Consider the following 27,490-nt stretch of genomic DNA (forward strand, 5'->3'; position numbering starts at 1 on the left):
TTGTTAAACTTTCTACCTCATCTTTTAATTTCGTAGTTTGAATTCTGTTCTGCTTTTCTCCTTCCTTAGTATATTTAGAAAAAGAAAGATGCTTTAGTGTGTAAGTAGCTTCTGATTTCCAAATTCTTTGAAAAAAATTCTCACTAACACTGGAATGGTGTGCACAACAAATGAGACTTGCTTTTAGGTTTTCTTTTGTGGAGTGTTTCATGAGCGCTTTAGTCTGCAAGATGAACATACTGGCAGAGGGGTTCATGTGTTGTGAAGGATATTACCTACACGTGTAGACTTGTCTTTAGCATCTGGTAGCAATATTTGTGGTCCTTTAGATTGCGTCGCTAGCCGTAATCCTGGAGCCTGTTAGCCTCCTACAGTTACTTTTAATTTGCATTCAAATTCAAAAAGGTATTTAGCAATATCTGTGTTATGTTTCTCTAAGAATAATTTTCGAGGGTGAAGGGTGTGGGGACTATTGGGCTCAGCTGAATATTTGCTAAGGAGTAACTTTGAACTGACAGTGTCAGGATACAGGGCAGATTAGATCATTGTGTTCTTTTGCTGTACTTTTCTTACCAGCTTCATTGTAATGCTGGTAAAAGCTTATTAGTATTTAAGGCACGTGAACTGTAAGTTAGATGCAGTTGAGTGGAGAACTTTTAAAAGATTGCACATGGCTCCCATTTATCTGTGAAATATACCTGGTGAAAACAGTTGAGGCAGAGGATGTCACAGCTTCCTTAAGTTCCTGCTCTGACTTGCTGTTTAGCTATGGTCTACTTTTATGGTTCTATCCTGGTACCTTTTTGCTATGATGTATGTATTCCATCTAAAATTAATACAGATAGCAGTAACGTTATGCTTTTTTTGTCCTGCTCTTAAATTAAAATGTGTGTGTATATATACGTGTGTGTGTATTTTTCTGTATAGGAGGTATTTTGCTAAAGGACTTGAAGCATTTGAAAAGATGAAACTTATTTCTATGTGGAATTTATTTATGAAAATTTTATTTAATAATGATATATTAAACAGGCTTTTCTATTTCAGAAGACCGCCATTTTTCATTATGAGAGTGTATGTTCATTATTTGAGACAGCTTCTTAAAACGGAATTTAGAATCTAGGATGAATTCAAGACAACATAGATTAGATTTTCTAATTAGTGTTTGAGTTTCAAAATAATCTGTGAGGTAATATTGATCATGTTGCTAATTTTGTCTGCTCTTACACTCTTTTCTGTCACAGCCTCATGACTTCGATGAATGCAGATTTGATATCAGTGTGAATGATAGTGTTTGGTACCTCCGAGCTCAGGACCCAGACCACAGACAACAGTGGGTAGATGCAATAGAACAACACAAGGTATGTTGGTTTTTGTTTTCTGCTTTCCTTTCTCACTCCCTTGATAGATCAAACATGGTGCTTGCAGAGTTGTAAGCTTCCCTGTACAGTCATTAAAGTACTGAAGGTATTTATGACAGCTAAAAACTGCAAGATTGAAGCTGTGTGTTTAAATATGGTTCAAAGGAATTGATTTGCTTGTTCTTCATAGATAAGACTTTAGAGAAGTCTTTAGCTGGGGGCTAACAACTAGGCTTTCTAGCTTGAAACAAGAAAAACTTGCATTATGTTTGAGTGACTTTTTTCATTGTTTTGTTCATCCTTTCTCTCTGATTATTGAATTGTTTCTTATCTGTCCAAGATGTTAAGCTTGTTAGTCTTAAAGTCACATCCCCTAGGTTATCATTCTGGTTTTAGACTCCTCTCTTTCATCATTTGACTGCTTTTAGTGTCTGATCACTGGCTTTTGTCTCCTTGTCTCTTACGGCACTACTCTTCAGCAGCGTTTTGGTTCACCTTTCTTGATCTATCCTTATATGTTTCAATGTAGTCATTTAATTTCATTATAAAACTAGCTGACCTTCAAGCCCTTTAGGTCAGGTAGAAAGTATGCAAAACATCCATTATGTTTTCAGGTACAAGATAGGCAATGTCCCAAGGTGTAGAATTTAACTACAGTAGCTAGCACAATGCATCTCTCAGTCTGGGTTGTACAGGTGTTAAAGGAATACAAATTAAAATAGATGTCTAAGTAGATGTGACTTTTTACCTTAAGCTTCTTAAAGTGTTGTGTATATAAGTACTCCATGTTATAAGGAGGTTTCACCTCTTATTGGACCTTCCTTGAAATAAGCAGTACCTGTTCTTAAGTTTAAAGTACTGCCTTTTGATAATGGTTCTCTAAAAAAAAATCATCTCAATTAGATTATTCATACCTTTTTGTATAGCTTGGCATTTTGCCTTCACTTTGATACGGAGATAACATTAAAAGAGAAAAAAATAAGTTACAAAATCAGGATGCTTTTCTGCTTCTAGTGAAAAAATAAAAAGTGAACAATGGAGTGTTCTTGAGACAAACTACTGAAATTTGTTCCTAGTGCAGTACCTTAGAGACACATCTCATGAGGTACATTGAACAAGTTGCTGGGTTATACATTCATACCACTGGCATTTCTAAAACTGCTTTACAGGCTTGGTGGTCTTCAGATACCGATTTGTGGGGATGTGGAGCTCAATAGCCCTAGGCTAAAATTCAGACTAGGTTAGGTGAATGATTCAGCTGGGGAAATGCAGAACTTAACGTGAGGCCAGATAAGCAGAAATGCAGTCTGGGTTGTTGTATGCTACCATGCAGGAATGAATGAGGAAAAAACCCAAATCCTGTCTTGAACTCTGCTCAGCCCAACTTCAAACCATTTTCATGCTGGGTTTTTTTCCCCTCTTGTGAGGTTCACCTTAACTGTTGCTGAGTTCTAAGCTGTGATTTTATGGAATCACCAACTCATAATATGGAGTTATTGATTGGTAATAGAGGTTGCCACTCTGTTAAATTGAAATTGGTTTTTCTCTGCTACTTAAAAAAACCCAAACCAACTTGTATTTTTCAACACTGAAGTTTTTCCTGCATTAGTGCACAGCCCCTGTCATGAGGTATCTGTTTGCATTCCTTTTTGTCTGTTATTAGTGGTAAGGTAAGCTTAAGTCCTCTCATTCAACCCTCTTTTCAGATCATTAGTGAGTGTTGAAGAGCAGAAGGTCTAGCATTCCAAAAGTGACCTCCCTTTGTGAAAAAGCCTGATTAATTATGCAGGTTTTCCACTTCAAAAAATAAGGCTTCTTTTAATATTGATTTCTATTTGGACAGTTTGAACTTCCATACTTTGCAAGAATTTGGTAGTTATTTAAATAAATCAGTAAATTGTACCAGATCCTTTACATTTAAAGGAATAGAATATGAGGGGTTTCTTGGTTAATTCTAGTACACATTTTTTTCAGTATTTAGAGTTCATATAGGGGTAGGGTTAATGAGTGCTTTTTTCATTATTTTAATAAAGTTATTTTTCTGCTTGTTTTTCAAAGAGTGAGGGTGTTCTGGAATGTTATATAAACAGAAGAAAAGTATGTCTACAAGTAGGAAGTGGTAATAAAATTCCTCTGTTTATGCTGAATTGACAAGAACTAGTTCAGTTTGCATCTTTCTGTCTTAATGTAGTAACACTGGACTTGACTATTCTGAATCTTATGGCTTTTTCAGTATGTGTAGTTTGCAGTTTCATGGCTACTTGACATTTTTCGGTTTCTTTCATTTTCTTTTTACTCTGCAGTGTTTACAGTATCTAAGGCAAATAACAGTTGTTCTCATTCTTAAATGGAAAGGAAAATATTATGGCATCTCACTTCTAAATAAACCACCAAAACATTTAGTAGTAAACCACCAAAACATTTAATAGTAAACCACCAAAACACTTAATAGTAAACCACCAAAACATTTAATAGTAAACCACCAAAACACTTAATAGTAAACCACCAAAACACTTAATAGTAAACCACCAAAACACTTAATAGTAAACCACCACCAAAACACTTAATAGTAAACCACCACCAAAACACTTAATAGTAAACCACCACCAAAACACTTAATAGTAAACCACCACCAAAACACTTAATAGTAAACCACCACCAAAACACTTAATAGTAAACCACCACCAAAACACTTAATAGTAAACCACCACCAAAACACTTAATAGTAAACCACCACCAAAACACTTAATAGTAAACCACCACCAAAACACTTAATAGTAAACCACCACCAAAACACTTAATAGTAAACCACCACCAAAACACTTAATAGTAAACCACCACCAAACACTTAATAGTAAACCACCACCAAAACACTTAATAGTAAACCACCACCAAAACACTTAATAGTAAACCACCACCAAAACACTTAATAGTAAACCACCACCAAAACACTTAATAGTAAACCACCACCAAAACACTTAATAGTAAACCACCACCAAAACACTTAATAGTAAACCACCACCAAAACACTTAATAGTAAACCACCACCAAAACACTTAATAGTAAACCACCACCAAAACACTTAATAGTAAACCACCACCAAAACACTTAATAGTAAACCACCACCAAAACACTTAATATGTTAAATCAATTACATTATTTATAAGTATCCTTTTTGTATTATGCAACTAAATATAGTGGATCAAGACAAGGCAAGGAATACAGCAAAAGTTAATGCAGTCTTGTAACAATATCTTAGTCTCAAGTTAAAAGTATGTCATGAAATGTCAGAGTTAGTAGCATGTTTTTCCAGTGCAATATGCTGTTCTATTCATAATACAGTAGCAGCTTTGTGTGATAAATGTAAGTGCAGAGGTTCATCTGTTCCTTCTAACTGTTCTTACAAAAATATAAAGTAATCTTATCACCATAAGCCTTAGAAAAGTGCTGTAGGCACATAAGTAAGTATTTGATAGGATTTAACGTAAACCGTAATTGTCCAAATCCAGTATTCAGTCTGGTATTATTAATGGTTCTTAAAAAATGTGTTTCAAAATGTCTTGTTTCTGTATTTTCATTGAGAGGTTAGTGCTATATCCTCTAATTTCTTTAGAAGTTTGTATGGAAAATATTTAAGAAACTATGTTTTTCCAGTATAACTTTGGTAGGATCTGAAAAAAACATATTTACATGGAATCTGGAGGTTAATCCCATTTTTCATTCGAATTTGTATAATCAACACTTAAATGATCCTTAGATTAAAGTAACTCTCATCCATTCTTTAATTTACTTCATCTCATGCAAGTTTTATATCTAGAAACTTGATTTAGAGTAGGAGAAGATGGGCTTTTATGAGACAAAATTACACTTAAAGTTCAGATTTGTGTTACTCTGAAATTTTGCTTACTCTGGAATTTTCTAAAGGAACATTTCTGGTCAGGTTACCAAAACTCAAGTGAAAGTTCCTTACCAAGCTGTTGTTTCTGCATAAAAATTATTTTTGTTTTAGAACCAGGTTCTTCAGCTGATACACAGTAATCTGAATAAAATTGAAAGGAAATTATTTCCTTTACTAAACAGCTATTTTTATTAATGTGAGTCTACTGCTATATAAAGTATTTTTTTGTTTGTTTTTGAAGTTCTTTGTTGCTTACTGAGTGGGTAGGTAGTTCTGGTAGGCTGCTTAAGATGTTTGCTAACAAAAGTATGTTTGTGAGACTTAATGTAGCATGTCACAAGGTTGTTGATCTTCAGAGAATGAAAAATAGACTGAAACTTTATGACTGTTTCATTGTGCTCCTAACAAACAGTGATTTTAAATTAATTTTATAATAAATTTAAGTATAAGCAGATATAGAAAAACTTCCTGCTTAGCAACACCAATGAGTAGATGATGGCTGAGAAATATAAAACAGCTAATGTTCAAGCATAAAAACTGTTCAAATTTGCAGGGGTTTGTGTCATTTCATTCATCTTTACTTGTGTTGAGGTTCCTGAATCCTTACATTTCAAATATAGCCTCTCAAATGTTTATTTATCTTCCTGAACTGGAGAAGGGATATGTCTGAAATTACTGTAAAACCATCAGTGAGGCAAATGAGGAGTCCTTTCCTCTACGTAAGTGTTTTGTTAAATGTATTGAGCAGGCATTTCTCTGGTATCAAAACATTGATGGTACTTGAGCACCAAGGTGTTGATACTTTTGGAAAGTTATCCTCTTTATAATAATAATTTGAAGGACTGACTCCAGGTCTTTCCTGTGGTTTGAAAGTGGAGTTTGGAATTTCTAACCTAAGATGAGATAAACGGGCTTACATGCTGTTAGTTCAGTGCTGTAAGAAAATGAGGGGAGTGAATTGCTGTTTGTTATGATAAACCTCTGTATAATTAAACTTATTTTGAGCAAATTAACTTGAACTCTTGAGATCCAGATAATGATTTCTTGTAATGTTAATATACCATCTGAGTTGAGAACTTGATTAGAGTTTTTTTAGAATTGAATGCTTCATGAGAAACTTTGCCTCAGCTTAGGTTTGTCCCATTTTGTTCCATCTTTTTACTTTTTGGATACAGATTCTGCATGTGTTCATTATTTACTTTGTGACTTCAGCAAAAGCGATTGATAGTGTTTTAAATCTTGGATTTTCAAAACCTTTTGTCTTTCAAACTGAAATGCTGTTTTAAAGTCTTGCTGAACTTCTTAAAATACCTGTCATTGCTGTGTCGAACTGGAAAAGGTAATTTTCCAGAGGGATATCTAGATATCCAGCAAGTTTGGCATGTAAGAAGTAGGGAGGTAGGTTCTCTTTTTCATTTTGAAGTCATAATATACAAGGTGTTTTTATCTAGAGCAGGAGACATGAATTTCATGTTTGACTGTGAAAAGCATTGGGAGGCTATCTTGAAGGAGTGACGGCTTTTCACTCTTAATTAGACACTGGGAGAGGAGTTAGCTAGTTAGAATACGATTATACAGAAACATCAAGAAGAGTAAAACTTGCATCTCTTTTCTTAGCATTTTTTCCCTAACTAGCCTGGGGAGAGGGGGTATGGCAACCTTGGCATCAAAGATGGTTTAGCTTGCTAAATTCTTAAATTATTGGTTGTCAAACCCAGCAAGATGTTTCACGTCCCATTTTTGCATTAAGTGCAGATCTAGTTAGATGGTGAAAAAACCAAAACACTGGATTTGGCAGGCTAGTAAAGTCAAATTTATGAAAAAGTAAAGTAAGTATTGAAACAGTTGATTCATTTCCTTTAATAAACATTGTTACATTTCCAAACAATTAATCTAGAATAGGGATACTTAGTTTTGAGGTGATTATTTTTTTAATGCCTGTAAGGCCATCCATCTAAGAGAAGGTGACTCTAAACAAACCTACGTCCTGAGGACCTCGCTGCCACCGTCCAAGCTCGCTCAGCCCTGGCAGATGAACCTTAGGATTAAAGGGTGGGTTCAGTTCCACGCATACTGCATCTCACCTAAAAAATCCATTGCACAGGCCCGAAGGCCTTACCCACACATTTGCAAAGCCCTGTAACGACATCTTCTACAAATGCAGTCACACAAAGATCAAAAGACAAAGGCAAATAGACGTGCCTCCAAAGCTGTACCCAAATTAACTCTAGCATGCCGGAACATCAGAATCATGCTCAATTCTGTGGATAGTGGATGTCCTGAGCGTTGCTCTGCCCTCATTGCCCACGAACTGTCGCATCTCAGCATCGACATTGCTGCTCTCAGTGAAGTTCGCCTTCACAAGGAAGGCAGCCTCAGAGAACATGGTGCCGGTTACACACTCTTTTGGTCAGGTAAACCCAGAACCAAAAGGCATCTCTCAGAAGTTGGCTTCATGATCAAAAACTCTATTGTTCCTAAACTCGAAAATCTACCGACAGGTCTCTCTGACCGCATTATCTCCCTATGCCTTCCACTGCACAACAAACAACACGTTGTCCTCTTTAGCGTATATGCCCCAACTCTCTAAGCTGACCCTGCTGAAAAAGATAAATTTTACACTGACCTGCACCGCCTTACCCAGAAGGTTTCTGCAGATAAGATCATTATCCTTGGTGATTTCAATGCCAGAGTAGGAAAGAATTCTGAAGCCTGGAAAGGAATATTAGGCAAACATGGTGTTGGAAACCGCAACGATAATGGTCGACTTCTGCTAGAATTCTATGCGGAGCAACAACTCATCATCACTAATACTATCTTCCAGCAGAAAAATAGTCTGAAGACAACCTGGATGCATCCAAGATCCAAGCATTGGCACCTCATTGATTATGTCCTGGTGCGACAGAGAGATGTTCATGATGTCCACCATACCCATGTGATGCCCAGTGCAGAATGCCAAACAGATCATCGACTGGTGTGCTGTAAACTTAACCTCAATCTTAAATTCAAACCTAAAAGGGGCAGTATCCTAAGGGGGAGACTCCAAGTTAACAATCTCCAATCAGCCACAGTGAGAAACAAATTCCAGGCTAATCTTCAAACTAGGCTCGAAAATCATTCAGTAGATTCTACAGATACCTCCCCTAAAACACTTTGGCTCCATATCAAAAACAGCATCCTGCAGCCCTCTGAAGAATCCTTAGGGTTCTCCTTCAAGAAGTACAAGGATTGGTTCGATGAAAACAATCAAGAGATCCAGGAATTGTTGAGGAAGAAGAGAACTGCCCACCAAGCACACCTTGCATTGCCATTCTGTCACATAAGAAAAGCAGCCTTTCGCCTTCCATGCAGCAAGCTCCAACAGAAACTCCGTGACATCCAGAACAAGTAGTGGATCGATCTAGCTGAGAAAACTCAATTATGTGCAGATACAGGTGATCACAGAGGATTCTATGAAGCCCTGAAAACAGCATATGGGCCTACATACCAAGCCCAAAGTCCTCTACTCAGCGCTGATGGTCAAACACTTCTGACAGATAAAATTCTGAATCAATGGTCTGAACACTTTCAGACTCTTTTCAGTACCAACTGTGTAGTCCAAGACTCAGCAATTCAGTCCATCACACAACAACTGGTGAAGCATGAATTGGATACTTCCCGCACTTCAGGAGAAACCCTCAAGGTCATACAGCAGGTGAAAATAGGCAAGGCAGCTGGGGTTGATGGAATTCCACCTGAAGTCTGGAAACATGGGGGCCTTGCACTCCATGCTAAATTTCACAAGTTTGTGGTGCGCTGTTGGGAACTAGGCAAACTACCATCAGACCTTTGTGATGCAGTCATCATCACTTTGTATAAGAAGAAAGGTATTAAATCAGACTGTTCAATACTGTGGTATTACTCTGCTCTCCATTGCTGGCAAAATCCTGGCAGGAATACTCTTGAACAGACTAATATCCGCCATAGCAGAAGGAATCCTACCTGAAAGCCAGTGTGGTTTCAGAGCCAACAGGAGCACCACAGACATGGTATTTGTTCTCAGACAACTACAAGAGAAGTGTAGGTCCCTACGTAACCTTTGTTGACCTCACCAAGGCTTTTGATACTGTGAGCAGAGAAGGTCTATGGCAGATTTTGGAACGTTTACGTTGTCCCCCCTAAGTTCCTTAAAATGATCATCTCACTCCATGAGGATCAACGCGGCCAAGTCAGATATGGCAGTGCACTTTCTGAGCCCTTTCTGATAACTAATGGTGCGAAACAAGGTTGTGTTCTCGCACCAACCCTATTCACAATCTTTTTCAGCATGATGCTCCAAAGGGCCACAGCAGACCTTGATGATCAGGACGGTATCTACATTCGATACCGTACTGATGGAAGCCTGTTCAACCTAAGGCGACTGAAGGCCCACACCAAGACCTTAAACCATCTTGTCCGGGAGCTGCTTTATGCTGATGATGCCGCCCTTGTTGCCCTCACAGAAGCAGCTCTGCAGCGTTTAACATCCTGTTTTGCAGATGCTGCTGAGCTCTTTGGGCTGGAAGTCAGTCTAAAGAAGACAGTGGTCCTCCATCAACCAGCACCTCAGGAAGTCTTCCTTCATCCCCACATCACCATTGGCCAATCAGAGCTCAGATCAGTCCAGCAGTTTAATTACCTAGGTAGCCTCATCTCCTCGGATGGTAAGATTGAAGGAGAGATAGACAACAGGTTAGCAAAGGCATAGAGTGCTTTTGGAAAGCTTCATAAAAGAGTTTGACGAAATAAACACTTGAAGAAAAGTATAAAGATCAGTGTTTACAGAGCCATTGTACCATCTACTCTCTTATATGGATCTGAATTATGGGTCATCTACCGCCACCACCTGCAACTCCTAGAACGCTTCCATCAACACTGTCTCCACCCAATCCTAAACATCCACTGGTCAGATTATGTGACCAATACATCTGTTCTAGAACAAGTAGCAGTCACAAGTATTGAGGCCATGTTGCTGAGAACACAGCTGCGCTGGGCAGGGCACGTCTCCAGGATGAAGGACCACCGCCTCCCTAAGATCCTGCTCTATGGTGAACTTGCCACCGGCTGCCGCAAGAGAGGAGCCCCGAAGAAAAGATACAAGGACTCCCTGAAACAACATCTCAGCCTTGGCCATATTGATCAACATAACTGGTCTACTCTGGCCTCCAACTGGGAGGCCTGGAGACACACCACCTATAACGCTGCTGCTGCTTTTGAGAAAGCACACAGGATCACCCTTGAGGAGAAAAGACAACGCAGAAAGAATCCTGCCTTGCAGAATTTACCACCTAAGGAGTCTTTCTGCTGAACCTTTTGCAACCAGACGTGCCTGTCTTGTATTGGCCTTTTTAGCCTTGTGCTTGTAACAAATGTGGGTAGAGCCCTTCCCAAATCTTTGTTTGCGAAGCCTAGCCATGATTTTCTGAATACGGATCCTAGTTCATAAATTAATGTAGAAAACTGCAGAGCAAACTTTAAACAGCATAATTGTGATTGCAGGTAATAAGGGCATTTTAGAATATTGTTGAGGGGAAAAAAAAATCAAAATCTAAATCTAAAAAAATCAAAATCTAAAAATATCACCAACCTGAAATATTCAGAAAATGCTTGTTAACTGCATAAAATGCAATTCTTTTTTTCCATATAATCTAAGAAAAGCTAACAGTTACCTTATGCATAAAGTATTAAGAGTCATTAATTCCACCATTATGGTCATCTGCATGGTTTGTTTTCTCTTGTCATTGTACTATTCTAAAAGAAGGTGGTATCGGAGGAGAGAACAAGGGGTAGAGGTGACCTTTTGCTAGTCTAACATGAATGCAACACCATACAAAAGTAAAACTCACAATGGCTAAAACCAGAGCACCACAATGTTGTACACTTCAGAAGCACCTTAAATGTAACAGAATACCCCACAGAGTACCCTTAAAGGATTGCCCTCAAACTTCTGTAGTTGTTCTAGTTAGAAGGAAGGTTGAGTTAATGTCAGACTGCTTAAATCTTGTTGTTAATACAAATCAGCTTCTGGATAAACAGGGTGAAGGACATCAGGTAAAATATTAAAATAAATATCGAAGTATTTCTAAAATTAAAATTTACTTTCTATCTATGTGTTATTTCTGTTATTAACTCCAGTATAAAGTTATGCAGTAGTAACTTTTTTTCAATCAGAGAAAGCCTTAAATTTCACTTTGAACTTGATTATAAGCACCCAGAGTTTCTCAGTTCCTGGTGTTTTGTTCTGTAATTGGAATGAGTCACCTTCAGACCGAGACCCAAGTGCATCTACCTGTTCCTTCAACCTATTAATGCCTTAGGAAATTTCACATTAACAATACTTAGTGTCAAGCTTTTGTTTGAATACTGTGTGTAAATATTGATCTATGAGATTATTTTTAGTTAACTGTGCTAAGAAAAAATTGAAAAATGCTAGTGGAGGTAATTTTCTCATAGTAATATTTTACTGGCAGTGGGTACCAGAGCAAAAAAATTTATGATCTGTTAATCAGGTCAGAAACCGACATCAGAGTTTCAATTTGTGAAATAGTGAGCTCAGGTTATCAACAGAAAAGGAAGATACAGAAAGGTACTAGATTTTTAACTTGTCCCTAGGCATTCAGCAATTGTGAGTAAAGCTGTAACACTCTGTGAAGACAGAGCCATTTTCTGCTTTTCTACACCTCTCTAATCCTGCCCTAAAATGGATTTAGTATACCAATAAAGATATGCAAATAAGTCACTCCAAATCAGTTGCCTATCTAGACTGAAATTAGTAAGATAATTTAGAATGAATAGGAAAGTATATGCAGAGTAGGAATGATAGAGAAACATTTTGATTCAGCATACTGATGTAACAAACTTTTAAAATAGATACTCAATGAGAAGTGTAAATGTCTGCCATCAGCAAATAGTTTGATTTTGATGTTATGACCTTTGTAAATCTAAAATTTTTTTGTATCAGCTTACTATATTGCTGACAACTAGACACTGTCAATTTCTAGCAAATGCTAGGTGTTCTAATATTGATGAGTGAATGTTAATTATAAAAAGAGTCTTATTAATTATTTTAATATAAAAACTTTGCAATAGTGTAATTTCAGATGTATCACTTAGGAAGGAGCAACAGGAATAGTGTCTGTTGCCATTTCTCCGTCTACTTCCTCTCCTGGAGTTAGGTGTTGCAGTAATGTGTGATTTTTAACATATTTGGTTCCTCAGCAGTAGTTGCTGAGGTCTGAAAAGGAAAAAAATTGTGGCTCCTTAAAATTTTATTTTTTTTACATTTCATCCTAATACCAGTTCCTCTGACCATACTTCCCACTTAAGCAAAAAAGACTGGCTTAAGTGGAAACAACAACGCAGATGAAGGAAAGCACAGGAGATGTGGGAGTAGGTATATGTTGTTTAACCTTGATTTCACTTATCAAGTTCATAGTGAGGATTATAGGAGTGTGACAATGAAGCCTCCTTTTGCCTTTGTTCATGTCCTAAGTGTTGGAACAGGTTTAAGTAGTCTTGATGTCAGTTAGTGTTCCTTATCAAATTGATTTAGATTGCCTTGTCCTTTTGTCTGCTCTGCAGCACACAACGAGTTTTAAAATTTTTCTATTTGATGCTGACACTTGGATTGTATAGCACACACTGTTAGTCTCCGTGGTAACACGTTTTGCCCAGAAGGTAGTGTCCCACTCCCACTGTGGCATTGCAAGGCTCTGACTTGCAGCAGCAGTGAAGCTTGCCTGAGAGGCGGCTGGAGGACAGATTAAGATATCTATGTAAAGCTGTAAAAAGCTGTAAAAACAGCTGAAAGCTGTTTAAAAGCCTGAAATGTGTAGGTAAGTCACTGATGAGTGGTAGAAATATATGCCTAAAGGTGTTGCATAAACACTATATACTTGTTTGAAACTAGAAAGCCATGAACTATTGCTCAAGCTTATACAGGAACTTAGGTATTGTCCTGTTGCTGTTCTGTCACTGTTGTATGTTGACATTAAATATGTAACTTAAGTTCTTGTGTATTCACGTTTGACATCTCCCTGCAAAGCTGAATTTGAAGTGAAACTGCTTCTTGATAACTAAATAAGAAAGTAAGTCCAGGCATAGTCTTCTGAAGTCAACAGTAATAAGCTTCTTTATTTTGGATTTTGGCCAGAACCTCAGGTAAAGTGGGAAATGCACAGAAGAATGTAGCTGTCTCAAGTCTAAGCACCCTGTCTAGCTTTTCAAGTTCGTTCATCCTTCAAGTATGAATAGTCTCTTCCTTTTTGCTCTTCAGTGACATGTGAGTAGTATAGGCAAAGAAATAAACTGAAGTACTCTCCTGAAGAAAGAGTCATAAAGTTCACCCTAATTCTTCCGCTAATATGAACTAAAGTCATCCTTAGTAGGTGCTGTGTTTCATTATAAGTTATACTGGTAAGTATTGTAACAGTAAGGGGTTGTGAAATCATTTTAGCCTGTTTCTGCTGTTCAAGTGATTTCTTACCATCCTCATAAAAATATGAGTTTTCCTTCATCAACTAATCTTACAATGAGTCTGGAGATGAGATTATTGCCTTAATTTTTGAAACACTTAAAATTTCTTGTCTTTTGTTAGAACAGTTTCCCGTTCCTCAACTGTTATTAATGTAGATGTCTTTTACAACTTTCTGATACCTTGTATGGCTCTCTTCCAAACTCAGTCTTCATCTTTCTGTGAGGTACAGAACCAAAAGTGAACTCAGTCTTCCTACGGATGATCCTGCACACGTTGCATAGAATGCAGGAGTATTTTGTGGATTGTGTACACTACCCTGTTTTCCAACACCATGAGTTTTTTAATTTATTTATTCACTTTGAGAACCACTAAATCTGATTCATCTCTAGAACTGTCTGCAGATTGTTACCTGTCTTGTAGTTGTACAGTACAATATTTCCTAGAACCAAGTAAGCTTTGAACTTCATTGTTCTAATGTGTACTTAAGTGTTAAGTTTATGTTGCTCTTCAGTCTCAGCTTCAGTCTCTCCAGCTCTGCTGCCTTGGGTTTTGGTTTCTTTCCAGAAATAATTTATTGTGCTTCTTGGTTTGTGTTCCATTTCTTAAGTGATTGTGCTTCCTCTAGTACTTTGTAAAGTATAGGGATTGTCTGTTTGACATTTAGCAGTATCTCAGTTGACAGCTGAGTTTGCTTGTTCTTCTTTCGGGAGATGCTTATCTGAAGCTGAAGCTGTGCACTGAAGACAATTTTACATGTTTATATCCTTGTGAGCTGTGATCATTGTCTACCATATGTTCCAAATTAAAAAATATGCTCCCCATCTATCAGAGTGTTCACAGATAGTCTTCATAATCTTAGTAGAGGTCTTGAACTCGCCTTTTCTCAAACCCCTGCCCTCAAAAGGTAGTGAACTTAGTTGGTATGGTTTACTCCTATCTTTCCCTTAAATTAGCTAAATATACAAATTAATTTAAATTCAAATGCACAGAAAAGTTCAAGTAAATTTTTGATCATGCATGGCCAGGCTGGTGAACTAGGGTGTTCTGAAATAGCTAAAGGATGCCTGAAAATTACAGTTCAAATTGCAAATGAGCAGAGCATTGCCGTGTGGATGCAGGACCATGTGAATGAAAACACTTTCATAAGTACTGACTCAGTATCAAATAACGTTAAAGGCTTGTGACACTACTACTAAGCTGTTAAGAGTATGTCAGTTATTATTTTTGTAATGCTATTTAATGAAGGCTGATATACATGGCTAAAGTCAACTTGGTCCCGAGACTACTGCGGAGTCTTGAGATGATCAGAACTAAACCAGCAGAATCAACTTGCAGCTGGCTATGCAGTAAATAACCAGTCTCGTTGCTATAAACAAGCAAATTTCTAGTAGTAACCTCAAAGGTGTTATTAATTCACTTTGTACAAACAACTGTGGTAGATCATTTTGATAGTGTATACTTTCATTTAATAGAAATAAGGGGAGTGTCAAGGTCGTAACTGGCAGAATGACACACAGTAGCTCTAGGAGCTGAACTCTCCGGGGCATGTTTTCTCGTGGTCTCCCTGAAAGCAGTATTGCTCATGGAGAGAGACCTGTATCAAGCTTTACTTCAGAAGTAAATGCCCCTTCCCATTATGGTAAACTCCTGATATCAATAATGAGAAATAGAGAGCTGCCATGTAGAAGTAGGGAGTGGTTAAACAGTTATAAGTTGGCACTTGCAAAATGCTGTATGCTGATTACTCAGAATTATTACTCATCACCTTAAAGTACTGTGCATTAATAGTTTAATAGAAAAGTCTTGAATACTCTATATGCCTCAATCTACCAAAAAATGTGGTCTTTTTCACTTTTTAAAAAAAAACTTTTAAGAGGTGTTTTTTCTTCAGTGGGCTTCATTACAGTGAAACTCAATGAGGTGATATTAACAGGCCATAGTTAATACTCTGGCCCTAGGGAGGAGTGCTCAGCCGCATGGGTGGGGTGCTCAAGTACCAATAAGACATAGTTACATTCATCAGAGGTAACTTTTTGGCTCTTTTGAGAGGTACACACACCAACATCATCATCATCCAGTGAACCTCCTGAAAAAGACAGTAACTTCAGGAGCTGCTGGAATTTTTTCAAAAACACAGCATGACCTCTGTTTTTTTAATTAATGTCCACTTGCCATTGGAACCTCTTATTCTTCTAATATAATTTTCACTGTAGGTCTTTTTCTCTCTCTGGATACAGATCAAGTGTGTCAATACGCATTTGCTGTTACTTTAATGTTGTCTGCGTGCATGGACTTAGTCCAGAGGAAGCAAAATTCTGCTCTTGAGCACACCTATTTTAAATGGGAGGAGAGAAAGAAGGGTTTTAATATTTAATTGCTAGTATTAAATGTCCTGTATTGATTGATATGAACACAGGCATCAGAAAATTGGGGGAATGGAGGGTGGAATAGAGAGAGGTATCCATCTTTCAATCCCCCACCCCCCAGTAATCAGAAATAGCTTGTGAGGATTTGTGTATTACTGTAAAATTGCTTGTTTAAACAAACAAATACAACTGAGGCTGCTCATCTGATAAGAATTACTTTTCCTGATGTACAGTAGGAATCTGCTACTGAAACTTGTCAATATTGTACAGAAGTTGTGCTTTCAGGGGAAGATTAGATGGGTTACTCAAGTTATTATTCCTTTACTGACAATATCAGAAGTTTCTTAAAATTAAATTAAATGTACTCTTTCACAGCTGAAAACTAAGCTTGGGTATGTCTTCCTATTCCATTATTTTAACACTGTTATCAGCAGGAACTCTTTCATACATGTGATATTGCAAGTCATTTAATGTTACTAAATTTGCTCAGTCCACTTGCTGCTGGAAACTGTATTTCCTGAAAGAAGACTTTAGGGGAATACCAGTGAATCAGCAGTTTCAGTTGACTATACAAGTGTGTTTGCTGCATCAAACCTAAGTGTTGTCACTTCCAAGCTGTTGAAACTTCCCTTTCAGGACAGAAAACACTGATTCTTTGTCTTGCCACCCTTTTGCTACTCTTGGGTCCATGTGAACAGCAGCTGTAAGTTGCAGCTTTATTAATAAGTAGTTACAGTTAAGACTGTTTAAAGCTGGACTAAAGCTTTCTGTCCATTCCAGCCCAACACACTTGATTAATTTTAAACAATGCAGATTGTTTCACTTTGACCAACTTAATCTTTTTTTGCCTGTGTGTTCCAGTTTTGTTTCATAACAATTGCTTTGGCTTTGAAAATAGATATTATAATCCTCTGAAGAATGCATCCTTGTGGGGTGTTGGCCTGAGTATCTAATTGGACATGATCTGACCAGGAGGTGGTACTAGAGATCTTGCATCCTAGTCATTCTAATTTTATGGTTAAAACCACATTTCTTGTATAGCAGTTAATTCTTCCTTGCTCATGTCACAGTATTTTCTACTTCCCAGCAAAAGAATTCCTCTGTCTTGAGATGATCCTTTTTTAACAAAGTGAAGTTTTTTTGCCTTAATTTGCTGGTTCTCAGACTTTCAGATTTAAATAAAAGATCTGATTAAACTCTGTCTCCTTCAAGTTTCTCTTTGTTCTTGCACTGTTCAAAAATGCAGTATCTACTTATTTCCATTCTTGTTTCTACCTGCCCCCAAATATGCTAAGCAAGGTTAAACAGAAAATATATAATTCATGTGTTTAGGGATATTGGTGTGTTCGAGGAAATCTGTTGGATAAATCTGCCAATTTTGAAAAGTACAGAGAAAGTACAAAGATAATCAATAGCTATTTAGACAACATCTCCCATAATCTAATCAAACAATAAGTAGGACTCAAGGTTTGTACTTGTACAAATCTAATCAGTCTTCAGAGGCTTACTGGGCTGGTTTGTTTTGATTCTTGAAAAGAGGCCATCATGCCAGCTAGACAGGTCTTCAACAGGACTACTGTCAGTGTTCAGCTGACAGTACCTGTCATATGTAGTCTGTCTTGGAGTATCCATCTGAATACACAAAACCTGGAGTAAAAACATGCTCCGTTATGTGCTTGGGCTTGGTCATATGAAAAGGAAGACTGAAATATGTGGATCTGGGGCTGGAATTAGGAGCAAAATTTGTGTTACGCTTGGCTGGAAAGGTTTTCTGCCAACCATGTAGGTTTATAGTGTCTTGATATAAAAAGGCTTAAAGAAAAAATCTTATATTTTTAGAGCTGTGTGCTACACATCCAATCTGCAAAGTTTTTCTTTACTGTCCTAGCCTTTGAGGCAGATTTGAGTCTCAAATGCTTTTGGATGTAGATACCATAACTTCACTTTTCTGTCGTTTTTATGGCTACTGCTTTTTTGTGCCTGAACTGGGCTATATGCAGATCTGTCAGAATATGAAGATCCGGTGGCAGAATATGCATTTTGTTACTGCCACACAGAATGGTCAGGGAACAACACCACCTTGCCAACCATCAGGTGGGAGTGTCCCTCCCCTCACTTAGCAATGGAAGTCAGCTTTTAGTGTGCTGCAGTTCAAAGCATGTAATAGCAAGATTATGACCATTCTCCTTTAAGTCATGTCACACCCCCATACACACACTGCAATGTCTGCAGGCAATAGCATCAGTGTTTCAGTTTGTCGGCTTTTAACACATGTAGTTTTCTCATGATGAATTTTTCAGGGATACAGTGCTGTAAGGGAACCAGCAATGGGATTTAGCTGCAACAGTATGTAGAGAATATATGAGTCTACAAAATAATTTATTCTGGTGACAGAGGCATTGAATGTGTTTCAGCAGTTTCCTGGACTTTTCATAGTACAGTGTGCAATTAAGGCACAAGTTCTTGCAGAAAGGGCTCTACAGCTTGTACAAAACACAGATGTGCTGTCGTGAAATGAGATAATGTAGTTACTATAGAAGACTTGAGTAAAAGTAGGCTGCTAAACCGCTTGTTTTATTACACTATTCTCTAGCTAATGCTTATTGTAGGGAGGTTTTTGTGTTGGCACCAGCATTGCACTGGCATCCTTTATCTTGTTATGAACTTTTTACCCCTCCAGAAAGCAGAACAAAATAGTGTCCCACAGCTTAATGCACAAGCTAATAGTGACCAACAGTGTTACAGCTCTGTGTAAAACTAGTGATAATACTTGTCTTCAAAGTCCTGAACATTTTACAGACTAGATCGTAGAATCATAGAATCAGACGGGTTGGAAGGGACCTCCGAGATCATCAAGTCCAACTCTTGATCCACTACAGCCGTGGTTACTAGGCCATGACACTAAGTGCCACATCAGTCTCATCTTAAAAACCTCCAGGGACAGAGAATCCACCACTTCCCTGGGCAGCCCATTCCAGTGCCTGATTACACTCTCTGTAAAGAATTTCTTCCTAATGGCCAGCCTAAGCCTCCCCTGGCACAGCTTAAGGCCATGCCTTCTTATCTTACTGAGAGCTGCCTGGGAGAAGAGACCAACCCCCACCTGGATACAACCTCCTTTCAGGGAGTTGTAGAGAGTGAGGAGGTCTCCCCTGAGCCTCCTCTTCTCCAGGCTGAACAACCCCAGCTCCCTCAGCCTCTCCTCATCGGACTTGTGCTCGAGTCCCTTCACCAGCCTTGTTGCTCTTCTCTGGACCTGCTCCAGCACCTCAATATCCTTCCTGAACTGAGGGGCCCAGAACTGGACACAGTACTCCAGATGTGGCCTCACCAGCGCTGAGTACAGAGGAAGAATCACTTCCCTGGTCCTGCTGGCCACACTGTTCCTGATACAGGCCAGGATGCCATTGGCCTTCTTGGCCACCTGGGCACACTGCTGGCTCATGTTCAGCTTCCTGTTGATCCAAACTCCCAAGTCCCTTTCTGCCTGGCTGCTCTCCAGCTACTCTGTGCCCAGCCTGTAGCGCTGCTTGGGGTTGTGGCCAAAGTGCAGGACCCGGCACTTAGCCTTGTTCAACCTCATCTTGTTAGAATCAGCCCAACTCTCCAGCTTGTCCAGGTCTCTCTGCAGATACTTTGGTTTGCTTTCTTCTAATGTACTAGAAGCAGCCTTTTGTGAGCTGTTTTTCCACCATTTTACAGATTTTCCTTCAAGGGTAGGGTAGGTCAGCTTATTGTAGAGACCTGTGCTGTGCTTGAAGTTGTTTTTCCTGTTGTACAGAGAGTGTTGGCTTTCAACAAATAAAAGCAGTCTGTTTCTTTCTGCATCAATGAACAATGATAGTGTGGAGGTTGTTTTTATATTGGCAGATTGTTTAATATTTTTACTGGTGTGTTTGATATTGTGTATAATGTGAGTTAATATTTTAATTTTGAAAGATGAGCTTTCTGAAAGTTGTGTTTCATAAAATAGTTCTACAAACTCCTTAGTAAACCTGTATAAACTTAAGTGTCATGAATAGAGTAGATAACTTCTTTCAAATTAAATGTGTCTGTATCATTACTGTATTGTGACTTTTTATGGGTTTGATAGGCTTTAACTAAAATGCTCTGGTGCTTCCCAAAGTGCATATACATACAGGGAAAACTAATTTGATGAAAGCCTACTTAATGCTTTCTTGGTACATGAAGAAATCCTGTGGCTGTTCATCTGGCTCGTATATAAAATGACTTTTCATTGTGAGCTGTATGTTTGACAGCTGCAGACTAATGGCAAAGCACGTGAATGTAAAGAAGTCTTCTACTTCGACATGGTGCTTGAGACAGAGGTGACTGATCTTCTCTATGTCAAGTATTAGACATTCTTTTTTTTAAAGCTAAATTAAATTGAGCCCAGTTGTTAAATTCTAAGGAATCTGAGCCAGAATGTTAGTCAGTGTGTTTGATTTGGTGTTGTCTTTGGACAAGCTTAACTGGAAATGAACATGTTCATAGTTGGTTCACTGTTTTGAACTGGCTGAGAAGTGTGACTTCAGAATAATTTCATTAATCTCAATAGAGAAAATTTCTAATTCACTGTCATCCTTTCAGCACTAAATGTCATTGTTACTACTTGCATGCTGTGTGGAAAACTTTATCCTCACTGAGCAATGTGTCTGAAATGTAATTACAAAGGCTAAAGGTAAAACTGCTCTGGTTTTAATTGCCAAGGAAGGAGGTTTCTATGCCCAGGGACTGAAGCAGAAACAGTGTAAGGGTTACTGTTGGGCTTTGACCGAGAGTAACCTCTGGCAATGCCTCTTTCCTTTTCGCTATTTCCCTCTAGTGGTCACACGCGATACTGACTTTGAGAGTTTAAACACACATGAACTGATATCTTTTCAAATGCTTGTACGTAAATAATAAACTACTAATACGAAAGTAATACGGGTCGTATGAAAACTTAACTTTCCTAGTCCTGACCAGTTAGAGGACAGTGCACTGTGATATCTTGTGCCAGAAGGACATACTCTAATGTTTCCAGTTGGTGATTCACTGAGCTTTTGGAAATTATCTGAATTTTTGTTCCTTTAGATATCCAAATGTGTCTTTTACATGAAACATGTAAAACTTTTAGCATAATCTGTTTGCTTCTGAAGTTTTTTGATGTGGGGCCTGCTTTGCATGCGTATATTTGCCTTTCTGTGTCTGGGACTAGGTCTTATGGCTTAACATTGGAAGCATTAAGATAATTTATCCCTTTAGCATTTTGTTTTATGTCATGTTAGACTTGTTCTTAACCCATGAACTCAAATGAGAATTATGGAATCATGTGGTGCTAGTCTTTGTAACAATTAATATTTTCATTTAACTTTTTTAGATGTTGGTACAGCCGTTGTGTATCAAGTGTTTCACAGAATCACTAAATTGGAAATTACCTATAATATCACCATGTCAGCTGTCAACCTAGCACCCTCCACCATGGTCACCACTAAACCATGTCCTCAGGTGCCATATCCACATATTTTTTGAGCACTTTGAGGTATAGTGACTCCACCACTTCCCTAAGCAGTCTTTTCTAATGCTTTACAACCCTTTCCATGGAAAAAAATTTCCTAATATTTAATCTACACCTCCTCTGGTGCAACTTGAGGCCATTTCCTCTTGTCTGTCACTTGTTACCTGGTAGAAGAAACTGACACCCATGTCACTACAGCCTCCTTTCAGGTAGTTGTAGAAAGTGATAAGGTCTCCCCTGAGCCTCCTTTTCTCTGGGCTGGGCAACCCCAAATCCCTCAGCCACTCCTTGTGGGTCTTGTGTTCCAGAGCCTTCACCAGCTTCATTTGACTTAAAATATTGCAAATGTTGCTTACTGTGTAAGTTGGGTTAGGCAACTCAGGAACAGTACAAGGACGTTGTTAGGTCACGTAGAGAAAAAATTAGAAAGGTGAAATCTTAGGCAGAACTCAATCTGGCCACTGCTGTATAAGATAATATAAAGTGTTTTTACAAATACATTAACAACAAAAGGAGGACCAAGGAAAATCTCCATCATTTATTGGACACATGAAGGAAAATCTTTATCACCAAGGTTGAGGAAAAAGCTGAGGTATTTAATACCTTCTTTGCCTCAGTCTTTAACAGAAAAACTGAATATCCTCAGGCCCACCAGCCCCCTGAGCTGGTAAACAGGGATGGCAAGCAGAAGAGACTCCCTGTTATACAGAAGGAGATACTTAGTGACCTGCTCTGCCACATAGACCCTCAAAAGTCTATGGGGCTGGATGGTATTCACCCAAGGGTACTGAGGGAGCTGGTGAAAGATGTTGCCAAGCCACTTTCCATCATTAACATCAGTCCTGGTTAACCAGGGAGGTCCCAGATGACTGGAGGTTGGCAAGTGTGATGCCTATCCACAAGAAGAGTCAGAAGAAGGAACTGGGGAACTATAGGCTTGTCAGACTAACCTCAGTGCCAGGGAAGGTTGTGGAACAGAGTATGTTGAATATGATCACATGGCACATGCAGGACAGCCAGATCAAGCCCAGCCAGCGTGGAATTAGGAAAGGCAGGTCCTGCTTGACCAACCTGATCTCCTTCCAGAACAGGGTGACCCCCTTAGTGGATAAGTGAAAGGCTGTGGATGTTGTCGTTGTCTACCTGGACTTACAGCAATGCCTGTGATACTATCTCCCACAGCATTCTCCTGGAGAAGCTGACATCCCACGGTTTGGACAGCTGTTCACAGGGTTAAAAACTGGCTGGATGCAGAGTGGTGGTGAATTGAGTTACACCCAGCTGGTGTCCGGTTACCAGTGGTGTTCCCCAGGGCTCCGTAGTGGGGCCAGTTCTGTTTAATACCCTTATGGACAATCTGGATTAGGGGATTGGGGGCACCCTCAGTAAATTCACAGACAACACCAAGTTGGGTGGGAGTGTTGATCTGCTGGAGGGTGGGAAGGCTCTGCAGGTTGGACATCAGGAAGAATTTCGTCACTGAAGGGGTGGTCAGGCGTTGGAACGGGCTGCCCGGGGAAGTGGTGGAGTCACCATCCCTGAATGTGTTCAAGAAACGACTGGACATGGCACTTTGTGCTATGGTTTAGTGGACGTGGTGGTGTTTGGTCAAAGGTTGGACTCGATGGTCTTGAAAATCTTTTCCAACCTCAATGACTCTATCATTCTTTGCTGCCTGTCATGCAGAACTGATGTGTTTTTTCTTATGGAATTATGCCTTCAGAACTTTGATATCTCCTATCTAGTGTATTAATCTTTTGCTTAAAAGCAAAATTACCTTTGGACATTATTATTGCCTAGATAGTTTGAACTTAACACATGGAATCTTTGTGTTGTCAAATTGATATATGATTATAGAAGTGGGTGTAAAGCTTCTACTGATGGCAGAATTCTGTTGCATAAAGAGCTTTTAAACCAGACTGGGTTTTGTTTTTAAACAAACATGATTTTGACTCAATAGAGGGACTGCTTTTATGAATCTTTACCCTGGGCAACTTCAGGAATCTGAAACTGTATCAGGAACATGAGAAAAACTTGCATGTGTTGGGGAGTCCCTTATTTGGTATAACTTTTTTTTGTTCAACTGTGTAATGGGTGCAGTGAACCTCCCTTGTTTTTGAAGGAAGTAGGTGTTGAGAGCTGATAAAAACAAGGACCATAGCAAGAAGGAAATAAGAATAGGAAATAGGTTTTGAAAGTGAAGAAAACTGAGTAAGATTTAATACAGTGTGACATGCAAAACAAATAATGTGTTCAAAGTAAACTCTTACTTTTTCCCACTTTTTCCCCAATTACTGTTATGAGAGTACAGTTTAAGAGCAGCATGTGTTTTCATGTATTTCCTTCAAGTTTAAGGTAGTTTTCCTTAAATGCTTTGTCAGATATGTTATGGAATATGTCAGTACTAATTTTCTTCATCCTACAGTGTTTGCTATCTATTACATACTCAAGCATTTGATAGAGATTTCTATTCTCATGGCTAAATGAATCTTTAAGGATTCATGTTTAAGGATTTAAGGATTGAGTGGAAGAGAAAAAAATATTTGTTCCCCTGTGTAGCAGTGACAAGATAAATGCTAACTGCACTAGGTGAACAAGAGATTTAATGATCTTTTTGGGTTTTGCGGGAGCATTTGCTTTGGTAGTTTTTCTTCTTATCGATAAACCTGCTGACAGATATGTTCTGTGTTAATGTAAAGCTTTTTGTAGTCCATTGCTTCTAGAGAAAGCAACAACCTTACCTGCATATTTACTTTGAATCCTGGGGTTTCTTGATACAAAAATGTTTATTCTGATTAAGCAAAGCATAGGCTTCTCAAGTCCATGGCCAAATCTGGCTCAGACTTGCAAGAATTATCTTTCTACAAAGGTGAAAAAACCCCAACACTTTGCTGTTTAATGATGATCTCTCTTTCAAAGTCTGATTGTGGTCTTTAGCCTAACTTTCTTCACCTAACAGTAATGGTGGATGTGGTTTTCCTCTTCTACAGAGGTGATATTAATATGGTACTTAACTATCTTAAACAGATTAAAAATAAACCCAAACCAAGGAGTAAAGTAATAGGCAATCATACCTTCCCTGCCGTTTTGAAGGATAAGTAAAATATTGCCAAAATGCCTGTCAGTTGTGAACACAGTGTGTGGTCTAGTCTTCCTTGCTCCATCCCGCTGTTGAGACTTGCTGGGTTATCCCTGCATGCTAAGTCCTGGCAAGGCGTGGGCTTTCTCTCCACCTATTGGGCGGTCCATGGGAGAGACAGTTCTCGGGCTCCTGCAGGGGATTTTCCTGCTGCCTCCTTGCTCATCTGCCTTAGCTAGCACTTGTGCATTGACCCTGGCAACACTCCCTTTTGGATTTCATACATAGCGATGATGTAATAATATTTAATATAACTGTTATGCAATTTCGTATAACTACTGAAAGACAAGTGCTTTCAGTTGGGATCAGAACTGTTCTTATTTTTAAAAGCACAGTTGTGCAGTTGAGGCAGTATGTAATGGAATGAATTCATTTTTTAAAATCTACGACTACTCCCATTAGCTTTCAAAGCATGAAAGCAAGTAAGAACACTTACTTCAGTGCATTGGGAGCTGAGGCTGGAACATCAGTGCTTTTTCTGACAGTGTCTGATAGCAGAATTCAGTTTATTAGTTCTTATATAGCAGTACAGATCTTATCCCTTTACTAACAGGTTGGACTCACAGGAGGGACAAATGTAGTCCTCTCCTAGTCTTGCTATAGTCTCGTGACCCAGGAGTACAAGCTGCTTTATTCTATTACTAGGTATACTGAGGGTTGCAGTTATTGTCATCTTGGGTTTCGTTACTTTTGCCCAGTGAAGAGTTTTATTTTGCAAAATGTCACTTTGACACAGTGGTTCCCAAATCTGAGGAGCAGGACAGTCATGGCATCCTCCTGGCTATCCTTCATTCTGCTTGTCCTAATTAGGACAGCTGAAACCAGTTCATCACTGGATGGGTGTAACTCAAAACTATGTATTCTATAGCCTTCCGTGCCATTTCCCAGAAACTGTTATCAATGAACCATTTACACCATCTGCACATAGAACCTGACTCCTCAGGCTATAAACTGGGTGTTAAGAGGCCTGAGAGATAGGAGGTTGCTCTTGTCCTCACACCCATTAAGGAAACCCCTGCCCTGAGGGAGGTACTGGGCATTCCTGCCTGAACTGGAGGATATATAATCTTGGAATCTTGGGACCTTTTGAACCACTCGTGGGATCCAGAGGAAGACTGCAAATCACTGCTCTCAACCAGACTGCAACCATCGCTCTCAACTGGACTGCAACCACCACTTTTCAACCAGACTGCAAACACCACTCTTGACCAGACTGCAACAGCACTCTCACCAGCAGGTTTTCCCCTCTCCTTTTCCTTTGGACTCGGGGGGCCCAACAAACACCACTCTGTTCATGCCCCAGGGTGCTGGGTTATATATTTGGGGTTTGTGGGTTAAAACCAATTGTTTGTATAATCGTGCTTATTGTATTATTTTATTAAATTGTTATTCTGACTTATAATCTCTCTTTTGAGTTGAGTTCATTTCCCCTGCTGGTTTACCTTTAAACCAGCACACTGCTTTTAGATTTGATATCGCAATTACAGTAATCTTAAGGCTAATTTTTCAGTTGTCTTATTATACTTTTCAGCTCAGAATTCCTGGGGTTTCCTCCTGTGCACATAGTATGTTTATTTACTACGGAGTTGCAACATTTATCACTGCTGGAGGAAAGTTATGTCTACAAGTCTTTCCTTGGTTTTGCACTTGCAGAAGACATCATATTAGAAGCTTTATCCTTTCCGTGTAGTCTTCTGCACTGTGTTTGGGAGGGCTGTGGGTGGGGAATCATCATCCAGCAGCTCTGCCTGTGAAATTCCTATTTCTACCTTCCTGCTAACTACCACCTTGTTTTTGAAACCTTAGGTTTCCACTGTCAACAGCTTAAGAGCAATTGAAAAATCAGACCTACAGTCACGTAATAATTATATCTTTGACTTCAGGGCTCAAAAATGTATCCTGTACAGCCCTACCTGTAGCGTCTGTGGTGGTGTTACTGTGCAGCCATCTGCTGGGTAGCCCTGCCTTGGCTCATCCTGGCACTCACTAACTCTTCTTTCTGAAGCATTTGCTGCAGGTCTAAAAATTACCTTTGGGATATAGTTGTTTTACAGAGCTTGCCTGGTTATTTGCCACCCAGTCTTTCATAGTACCTTCCAGCTCTCTAGTTTTGTGTTATTACTTTTTTCTATTCTGTTTTTTCCTAAGATGTGGCTTGATCTCTCGGATGTGTGAATGGGGTTTTGCACAAATACTGCAGAGAATGAGATTAGACTTACAGTGTCCTAATATCTGTTTCCACCTCCTAGAGTGAGCTGAATGCCTTAGGAGGAGGAGCTGCCTGCTGCATGTGTTATGTAAAATAATAAATAATTTATAATGCTAACTGAATATATCTGCCTTGGTGGATAAATGTACATTGAAGTGCTTCACAGGCACTGAATTGAGACATAATCAAAATAATTCCTTGAAGACCTGAAAATAATTTGCTTTATTTGATTTTAAGTGGGAGAACTTTCCTATAAGTCTGTGCTTTACTCAGGAGTATTATTTTCCACTCAAGAAAATTTCTACGTGGTGGATCAGTGCGAGCAATAATGGAGATCTGCAATATGATTCTGCAAACACTTAGCTTTTTTTACTGAAAGCAGCTTTTCTGATGCACTGCCTTGTTGCTGATACGAGCGTCTGCTCCAGTTAAAGGATCACATGAAGCTTTGGATCATGTGGCTCTTTCCTCTTGTCTGTCGTAACAAAAGGATTAATGGATTTCACTCATTGCCTTAGAAAGCTGAAGG

General features: G+C 38.8%; 1 protein-coding gene across 3 annotated transcripts in view; it reads left to right on the plus strand.

Moving 5' to 3' along the window:
- Positions 1–27,490, plus strand: part of CERT1 (ceramide transporter 1) — a 79,311-nt gene that overhangs the window by 21,004 nt on the left and 30,817 nt on the right. For 2 of the 3 annotated variants that reach the window (XM_032676963.1, XM_032676962.1), the window contains exon 3: positions 1,242–1,358. In XM_032676963.1, the coding sequence (XP_032532854.1) occupies positions 1,242–1,358 (117 nt within the window). Of the gene's footprint in view, positions 1–1,241; positions 1,359–27,082; position 27,490 lie in introns of those variants that run through there. The other variant, XM_032676964.1, reaches the window with a different exon arrangement.

This window comes from Chiroxiphia lanceolata, chromosome Z, assembly GCF_009829145.1.
Source record: "Chiroxiphia lanceolata isolate bChiLan1 chromosome Z, bChiLan1.pri, whole genome shotgun sequence".
Taxonomy (NCBI): Eukaryota; Metazoa; Chordata; class Aves; order Passeriformes; family Pipridae; genus Chiroxiphia; species Chiroxiphia lanceolata.